The 9,553-nt window shown below is 37.1% G+C and overlaps 1 protein-coding gene across 4 annotated transcripts; it reads right to left on the bottom strand.

Moving 5' to 3' along the window:
- Positions 1-1,209: 1,209 nt before the first annotated feature.
- Positions 1,210-8,160, bottom strand: LOC114274715 (uncharacterized). Of its 4 annotated transcripts, none has more exons than XR_003633497.2 (9): positions 7,561-8,160; positions 6,413-6,598; positions 6,159-6,261; positions 5,978-6,049; positions 5,730-5,846; positions 4,086-4,126; positions 3,439-3,527; positions 3,282-3,324; positions 1,210-1,463 (listed from the first exon to the last, which is right to left on the bottom strand). XR_003633497.2 is itself a non-coding variant. In XM_082910369.1 (5 exons), the coding sequence occupies exons 1-5, from the start codon at positions 5,078-5,080 to the stop codon at positions 1,425-1,427; spliced, it is 258 nt and encodes an 85-aa protein (XP_082766495.1). In that variant the 5' UTR covers positions 5,081-5,548; the 3' UTR covers positions 1,210-1,424. The 4 variants fall into 4 exon arrangements, 1 of the variants encoding a protein (XP_082766495.1); XR_003633499.2 differs by having other exon boundaries at positions 5,946-6,049; positions 7,561-7,698; XR_014357397.1 differs by lacking the exons at positions 1,210-1,463; positions 3,282-3,324; positions 3,439-3,527; positions 7,561-8,160 and adding an exon at positions 3,652-3,679 and having other exon boundaries at positions 6,413-6,552.
- Positions 8,161-9,553: the final 1,393 nt, after the last annotated feature.

Genomic DNA, 9,553 nt, shown 5'->3' with positions numbered 1-9,553 from the left:
GGCACAATCCTAGTAGGATTCCAACTCTCCATATAAGAGTGTTTCTAGGAATCACACACCCTACTCACTACTGACCAAATGAGATGGTTTGCACAATCCTAGTAAGACTCTACTCTCCTTAGCAAAGCCCTCCTAGGAGTCTCAAGCTCAATGAAGAATGTCTATTATAATAACACTCTGCTTTCCACTTACTAAGTAAGATGGTTACCTCCTTTGTTTAGGCTGCTGTGACCTAACCGAGCTATATTACCTCGGTCATACACTTAAGTAATGACATAGATAGCATTCGGTTGAGCTATTTCTAGCCCGGCCTCCTTTCTCACCAATACCTGGGCTAACAACCATGCCCCTTATTTAGGTAGCTCGGTCCAAAGTACCTCGGCCCAACTTTTATACAATATGGGACCAAGCTACTCAAAGCCCATACCTCGGCCTTTAGTCCGGCCCATAAAAGAGACTAAAGGATCGTAGCTCGGCCAATATTTATTTATAAATTACCCTCTGAGTAAGCTTATCACTTTAAAACAAAGAACCCACAAAGATGATTATTATTAATTATGAAAATGTTACTGCCATATCACTCTGATGACAAATTTTGTATATATTTGTTTAAAAGAACTACTTTTTCCTTCTCAATTTTGCTTCCAGTACAAAAATTAGTTACATGGTATTAAAACTGTTTAAGATATATTCTTACAATCTTAACCACTAACACTACAAAAAATTTGACTTTTAGCGACGGCAAGTGGGGGGTTACAACAAAGGGTGTTGCTAAAAGGTTTTACGACGGCACAATGTCGTCGCCTTTTTTTTGCGACGACAAAGTTGCCTTTTTGCGATGGAATTCTGCCGTCGCCATTTATATGAAAAAATCTAAGATTTTTTGAGATGGCACTATGTTGCCGTCGCTAAAAGTGTTATTTGCAACGGCAAAAATACCGTCGCGAAAATATTTTTATTGCAACGGGATACCTGCTATCGCTAAAAAATATTTGAGGCAGCACGACATGTCGTCACTAAAAGATTATTTGCGACGACAAAGAATACCGTCGCAAAAGGTTTTGTCTCAACTCTGCCAATATCATTTGCGACGGCAATGCGGTGCCGTCTCAAATATATATATATATAATTATTAAAAATACGAAAATTACCTGTATTAAATGAAAAATAACTGAAAAAGAAACCAATAATTACATAATAATATAAAAATTTCAGTATAAAAATAACAATTCATCCATAATAAAAATATTCTTGCATTCATTACAACACATTAGTAAAATTATCCCACTACATAATATTGCATAATACATATACAATGTTTAAATACATAATGTTGTTCACAATTCAAAATAACATAAATCAAAAACAAAAGTTTCCCTCATGATTCTTCCGTGGGTAACAAAAACAAAAGTTAATCGCAATCTTCACACGCCTACATTCCACAAGAAGCAAACTAGAAATATCTGAAAACAAAAAATAAAAATAATTAATGACAATATGATTATATGTTAATATTTTAATTGCAAAAAAAAATATAAAAAATTAATTACTATATAATTACAAAGATAATTAAATAATTTTGGCTAGACGAAAATCCGGCTCTAACTCCTAAACTGAGAACCCGATTGGAGTCTTCTCCCACAAGTCTCCCGTGCCTAGGCGGTCGTGTGTGCCAAGTTTCGTGCTAATCCGACGTCGTTTGGAGATTTTGAGGCGTCAACACCTCCAATTCAAATTTCTTAATGAACTAGTTTGCCTAGACCGAAATTCAGTTCTAACTCCCAAACCGGGAACTCAATTGGAGTCTCGTCTTCTCCCACAAGTCTCTCGTGCCTAGGCAGTCATGTGTGCCAAGTTTTGTGCTAAATCGACGCCGTTTGGCGATTTCGGGGCATCAATACCTCCAATTCAAATTTCTTAAGGAACTAGTTTGCCTAGACCGAAATTCGGCTCTAACTCCCAAACTGGGAACCCAATTGGAGTCCCGTCTTCTCCCACAAGTCTCTCGTGCCTAGGCAGTCGTGTGTGCCAAGTTTCGTACTAATCCAACCCAGTTTGGTAATTTTAGAGCGTCAACGCCTCGAATTCAAGTTTGTTAAGGAACTAATTTGCCTAAAGTGAAATCCGGCTCTAACTCCTAAACCGGGAACCCGATTGGAGTCCCGTCTTCTCTCACAAGTCTCTCGTGCCTAGGCGGTCGTATGTGCCAAGTTTCGTACTAATCCGACCGTGTTTGGTAATTTTGGGGCGTCAACACCTCAAATTCAAGTTTGTTAAGGAACTAGTTTGCCTAAAGTGAAATCCGGCTCTAACTCCGATACCGAGAACCCGATTGGAGTCCCGTCTTCTCCCACAAGTCTCTCGTGCCTAGGCGGTCGTGTGTGCCAAGTTTCGTGCCAAACCGATCCGGTTTGGTGATTTTGGGGCGTCAATACCTCGAATTCAAATTTCTTAAGGAACTAGTTTGCCTAGACCGAAATCCGGCTCTAACTCCCAAACCGGGAACCCGATTCGAGCCCCGTCTTCTCCCACAATTCTCTTGTGCCTAGGCGGTCATGTGTGCAAAGTTTCGTGCTAATCCGACCCCGTTTGGTGATTTTGGGGACTCTACACCTCGAATTCAAGTTTGTTGAGGAACTAGTTTGCCTAGAGTGAAATCCGGCTCTAACTTCCAAATCGGGAACCCGATTAGAGTCCCGTCTTCTCCTACAAGTCTCTCGTGCCTAGGCGGTCATGTGTGGCAAGTTTCGTGCTAATTCAATGTTGTTTGGTGATTTTGGGACGTTAACACCTCAAATTTAAGTTTCTTAAAGAATTAATTTGTCTAGAATGAAATCCGGCTCTAACTCCCAAACCGGGAATCCGATTCGAGTCCCGTTTTCTCCCACAAGTCTCTCGTGCCAAGGCGGTCATGTGTGCCAAGTTTCATGCTAATCCGACGCCGTTTGGTTATTTTAGGGTGTCAACACCTCAAATTCTAAGTTTTTCAAAGAACTAGTTTGCCTAGAGTGAAATCCAGCTCTAACTCCCAAACCGGGAACCTGATTCGAGTTCCATCTGAAATATTTCCTAGTCTAAAAAATTAAAAGAAGTAATAAGACACATTTGAATGAGGGTCAACAACTTCTTAGAAGTGTCAATGCTTCTTAAAAATAAGAAATTGTTGTAATCATGAACTTATCTCTAATCACAGAACAACAATACATATCATGGTACAAATCACTACTTATGAGGCAAGAGTTATAAATGGTCCTTGAGAGAAGTAGGAAAACAGTACTCACATCATCAAACTGTGAAAGGTCTCTAGCTGGATCAACCCAAGCACTGAAAAATGATGTCAAAATTTTAGCTCATAAAACTTAAAACTAGGAAGCTACCTAGATTTTCACAGCTCTAAGGATAGATAAAACCATCATCACCAACCAATCATAAGCTTACCTCTCATGTATCCCATAATATTGTACTAAAACATGTCCATCAACATCTTGGTCCTTTGAATCAACTACAGATGAACATTCTCCTAGGATCTGAAAAGAGCCGATATCATATCAAGACACTTCTGAAAGACTGCTGTCGAATATAACAATGGAAATACAATGTATATATATTAAAAGATTGAAAGTCTGTGTCTTTGTTATTTTAGAAATGTGAACTAATGATCTGGAAGGCCAATCTACAACTAACGGAGTAAACACTGAAAAAAATTCAGAGCAATATAATAGAACTTTAAATGTTTGATGAATACAAAAAGCTAATCTTTATCTAGAACCAACCAAAACAGGAAAAAAAATAAAAATAAAAAGAAGATTTCTAGTTCATGTCAAGCAATAAGTTTCTAGGAGACGCCTGATTTATGATGATTTCAACATAACATTGTTCCATTAGGCCCCTTAATAATAGAACATAATCAAGAAGTAATAAGACACATTTGAATGAGGGTCAACAACTATTATTAAGATCTTAGGGTCAACACATTTGAACATAAATCAAGAAGTAATAAGACACGTCTGAAAAAATTATATATAAAAAATAAAATAAAAAGAGAGTAGGCAGTTATGTACAACATCATGATCCTGTGATCTTACCACATCTCGGCTAGCCAAAGTTGCAATCATAGCAATGAACCCTGCAGAAGACAAGTTAGAAAAATGGAAGCACGAATTAGAAATCAAAAACTAGAGAATGTAAATTAAGGCCTATGAAGATGTAAATTAAGGCCAAGGTTGTTTTTTCGTATAGCTTTTTTTTTTTTTAAATATTCCCCAAATAAAGACTACCAAACACATGCCTGATGAAACTAGACATATCGTTTGAGTTTTATCATAATAGCCAAGGTACAGTTGATGAAAAGAAGCGGCATGGATGCTTCATACAACAAGAAAGTATAATATGGTTGATAAGGATTTAAATTCAAAAATACCCATATTATTAACTTCTTCAAAAAAAAAAAAAAATTAACAGCTAGCCATTCTCAAATTCAACGCATCTTCTTCATTCACCAAATCATCAAAAAAATTCAGATGTAAAATTGCATTAAAATTACAATCACATCGTTTGCACCCATTGCTAGTAAATATTATTTAGAAACTTTCTATCTCTCATCTGTGTGAGAGACCAGAAATATTATTTTACTAGTAAATGTAATATTCTTCTTCAAACATCATAGAAAATTAGAGGATCCAAGTGTCTAAATTAAATATGGGTGTCGGACACATATCCCACAGCCCTACCCTTGTCATATCCGGTGGACACACATACTATGGGGAAATAGAAAGAGTTCATGTAACACTGGGAGTGGAAGTAGAAGAAGAACATGGTCCATCAAATGAGCAAGACTCTGATGACTGAATTGAAGTTCTTCAGCAGAGGAAAGTTGTTAACAGAGCTGTTGTTCAATGCCTAGGGCATTTTTACTGGGAAAACATGGTTCAAACACATGTCTGCATTTTATAATAAGCAGTTAAATTCCCTTTGGCTGAACACACAAAGACATCAGTTAAACCAAAATTTTAGTTAAGTGCACAATGTGATCGCCTTGTGCATGTGCCAAAGGCACGTGCCTCAGCTGTCTTGCATACATTGCCTAGCCTCAAGCTATCCAATGCACTACAGCTGCACCCAGCCTTAAACAACAATGGATTAACCTACTGCCCACTTATACATAAGGGGCCAACAAGCAATGCACCTTTCTCTCTCATAAAAAATTGACATAAAATTCTCATCCGTGCTAACCAAATCTGAACTCAGGTTCAAATAGACATCAGTACGTGTTACTAGAGAAGTTCTTTGATAACAACATGGGATAAATGGTGCGGTAAAAGAGTTGACATAATTTATAGCACAGATGAAGACCTTTTACACATGCTATAACAATAAGAGAAAAGAAAAGAACATATCAGTTACAAAATAACATACTTCAAAAATAAACCTATCGATGCTATTCTTTGTTCAAATCTAATTACATATGGTCTCAAACTCGGAGTTGAATTAACTGCCAAGCCCAAAAAAAAAAAAAAAAAATTCATGGTTCAGAACACCGATTTTATCCAAAGCAGACTTGAACAAACACTTAATAAGAATACTCTGAAAATAAAGATGTCCTAATAAAATTCAGTTTCTAGTCTTTGAAGGATCTGGACTCAACAAAATAAAATTGTAACAATCAAAAACATGGAAAAACAATATCCATTGCGATTTTTTTCAAAAGAAAGGTGAAAGTTCAAACAAACCTAATTCATAACTTCCTTTATCATTTCTCTTGCCATCTCAATCTGCTTCTTATCACCAGCCACGCGCACTGTCCTTTCTTTAGATTGGTCCCCATCAGGAAGATGTTGTGGTATCAACTAAACAAAATAACATTGGCAGTATTTGTGAAATGGTAACACTTTTATGAAGGACGGTCATTACCTCTGTTGAGAATTCTTGTACTTATTTTCACATACATTTCAAAGCAGGGCCATATGATATCAACTACCTGAATGCATGCCCCTGATCTCGTCTGTAGATTTTTAATAGTCTCCCCACCTTTACCTATGATTACACCAACCTGGGACAAAAGAAAGTTCAAATATGGAATGGTCAGAAAGAAGCAAGCAAGAGAGGGAGGCAATGAGGCAGAGAGAGTGAAAACCAACTAAGATGAAGACCAAAGTCACCTTCTGATTTGGAACTTGCATGAGAACTTGTTCCACAGTTCCAGCAGCCTGCACCATACCAAAACCCCTAGCCACAAGGGAGGGGGAACCCCCCCGCATCAGCCTACAAAAAATAAACGTAGCTTTATCAAAGAAGAAACAAACCGTAACACCAAAAGAACAAAGCAAATGCAGGTCAACCATAAACAAAATGTGGGGGCAATTAAGAAGAGAGTAGATGAAAGAAAAAGACATCAAGTCTAGAAGCATAGGACCTCAGCTATAACATCCTTTATCAGTTTCTCAGCCATGTTTATATTTTCCGAAGTTCCTATTAGCTCCACAGGCCGGGTGGCAGAATATGGATCAGCATCAGCATCCCTTGTGATCTGAATCTTGGCACCTGAATTGATTTGTAGAAACCATATAGTATCACCAGCCTTGCCAATTAGAACTCCAACCTGCACCAAAATTGGCTATCTTTTAGAAAACACCATATCAAAGAAAATTGGAGTTAGTTAATTCCCCGGATCAGCACCGACCAAAAATGTTGATAAGCTGTATGGTGAAACAAAAGAAAAGGTGGCAAAACATCCCATTTCCCCTTATCTAGTAGCCAGCTCATGTACAAGTTAATAAATATTTTTCTCCATTAATGTGTTTCTCAATTTATTTTATCTTCTAAAACTCTTAAATATTTTCAGCAGTAAACAACAAAACTATGTCCATTTTATCTTATAACTACCATTCTATTAGTAGCCAATGTGAACTCAACTAGATCAAATTTCACCTCAAGCCATGGATAAAATCAACTACCCTGATCCCATTGTGCCACACATCCCTGGTTAAATAAAACATGCATCCTAGTAAAACTCAAAATTCAGATGATGATGGAGCAGGACAGCCGAGATTTTTATGGATTCAAAATCCAAAATACAAAGGAAAGCTATGTGTGAAAATGTTATAGAAGTCATGTTTCTGTGGAATTGTTGTCCTTACGGAAGGCTAAGAAGAAACTAAAACAATACTAAAAAGACAATAAAAGAGAAGAGCAGAGCAGAGAAAAGAAGAGAAGAGAAGAAAGATGAGGCCTCAAAAGGAGTAAAAAGTACCCCATGGAAGATCCATCTGAGGTCCACACTAAAATCAAGCTGTAGATCCCCTCTTGAATCATGAAACTAACTCATTCATCAAAAGTCAGTTTTTTCTTTGCCATTTATAGACCATATTTTGTCTTTCGTACACCCTCATCTAAACTTCATAAGCAATTTACCATCATTTTCACAATTAACCCTTTCATCTAATAATCCAATTAACAAGAACCCAAGTTGGGGAAGTTGGGGAGAGGGGTGTTTGATCTCCCTTGAAACCCCATTTCTTACTAGCAAGAAAACAAAAGGCAACATCAAAATTTTCAATTCACCTATTATTAGGGATTTCCATTTTCCGTGACACAGTTTGAGTCTCAAATGCAGGTTGCTGTTCTGCAGAAGGAACATCCTCCTGTTGAGGAACTTCTGCGGGGGGGCTCCTGAAGCTGTTCACCTCCAGATGCAGGTTGATGTTCCCTTCCAGATGGCTGTTGCTGAGCACTTTCCAGCTGAGAATCATCAAAAGGCTGATCACTGAATATTCATAATAAACCCCTTTTTTTCTCTCGCCCTACTTTTCTGCCACACCGTCATCAGTGTGTGTGTGTGTGTGAGAGAGAGAGAGAGAGAGACAGAGAGAGAGAGAGAGAGGGATCGTAATATGCCGTCGCCGCACCACCGCTAGCCGTCGTCGAGAGCGATTGAGACTGCTAGCCGTCGTCGCTCGTCGAGAGAGAGATCGTCGGTGAACACTCGAAATCTCTGTGATTGGGAACTCGAAATATCTGTGATCGTCGGTGAACACGAACTCGAACTCGAACTCGTCCTCGTCTCTGTGATTGTGAGGGAGAATGGTGTTAGGGATTTGGGGGATGAAATTTTGGGGGGTTTTGATCGAGCGCCAATTGGGCTAAAGGAGAGGGAGATGAAATATTTCAGTACTTTTGCGATGGTATAGATAAGCCGTCAAAATCCATTTATTAAAACGACGCCATTTTAATAAGGGTCTTTTTGCGACAGAGAATTGCCGTCACATTCTATTATTTGCGACGGTAAATTTCACCCGTCGCAAAAAAATTATTTTTGCGACGGTACACAATGCGTCGCGAATAATTCCGTATTTAAGGTACTCTTCCTTGTGTGTTTATTAGCAACGGGGTGACTACTGTTGCAGAAGACATTTATTTGAGACAGGTTAAAATGCCGTCGCAAAAGATCATTTTTGCGACGGGGTACATGCCGTCGCAAAAAGTCCCGTCTTTTATAGGCACTTTTCTTGTAGTGTAATTAATAACATACTCTCAACGAAGCAAAGAGCATCACCAAATTTGTTTACCGTGCCAACCATCAGGTCTAGATAATTTTGATTTGTTTTTTGATTTTTATCTAATTTAGAAAACCAAGAACACATAACATCAGTAATATTATTTAAACTAGAACATACACTATTTATATTTGCAGATTCTTTAGTAATATGCAGACTATGATCATATTTATTATTAACATTATTTTTTGTATTTCCAAAGCATATTATATCATCAGAATTAATTGCCATTTTAGATTGTTGTTGGTACCTAAGACCCTCCTAGTGTATTATCTGGTGCCTAAAACCTCTCTTTATGATCTTGAAGACTTAATTATGGCCAATTGTCAAAAGATCTTAATGAGTATATGGGCTTTGACATACACTAAGCATATAGGTTTTACAACAACTAAAAATGAAACAAATAATTATAAAGATATAAAATACAAAGGATGCACAAAAAACTTAGACGGAATTTTTAACTTAAAATTTTTTTTTTTTTTTTTTTTTTTTTTATAACATAAAACACACCATACAAACTTATATATATATCAAAAATTTATACATAGATAGAAATACTTACATAGCTTGATCTTGCTTTTCAAAAGCTCTTCACCAAGCTCTGATACCAAATACAAAACTAAAAAGGAAAGGAGCTTTTTACTATTTTTATTATGGAATTTTGGTGGAGTTATGGAATGATGCTAGAGAAAAGAGAAAGAACAAAGCAAAAAGAAGAACTTAAAGGCAAAGAAGAAAACACAACGATGGAGAGAAGTTGAAGGGAATTTACATGCTCCATTATGTTGGCATAAAGGCCAATATATAGTCTTACAAGAAGAGAATACAAACAAACTAGAACTTATTACATATCTAACTTATATCTAACTTTGTAAGACTTTTTGTCTTAAAAGTTGTCAATTTTTTTAACTAGTTAGGCAAGCCTAGTCGTAGGCCTTTTGAAAAATCTATCTAAAAGTAAATACAAAGAGACAAAAATAAAGACAAAAGGACTACAATTA

Source organism: Camellia sinensis, chromosome 15 (assembly GCF_055761805.1).
Source record: "Camellia sinensis isolate YWXY chromosome 15, ASM5576180v1, whole genome shotgun sequence".
NCBI classification, from domain to species: Eukaryota; Viridiplantae; Streptophyta; class Magnoliopsida; order Ericales; family Theaceae; genus Camellia; species Camellia sinensis.
Note: the sequence above shows the minus strand (reverse complement) of the source record. Positions and strands in the feature narration are given on the sequence as shown.

Bases quoted from the DNA above. Each gene is read 5' to 3' on its own strand.
- LOC114274715 (XM_082910369.1), bottom strand. From the start codon at position 5,080: ATGTATGCAAGACAGCTGAGGCACGTGCCTTTGGCACATGCACAAG. The intron at 3,528-4,085 runs GTAAGATCACAG...GGCTCTTTTCAG, and splicing joins CTTTGGCTAGCCGAGATGTG to ATCCTAGGAGAATGTTCATC. The intron at 1,464-3,281 runs GTGAGTACTGTT...TTTTGTTTTCAG, and splicing joins ACCTTTCACAGTTTGATGAT to ATATTTCTAGTTTGCTTCTT.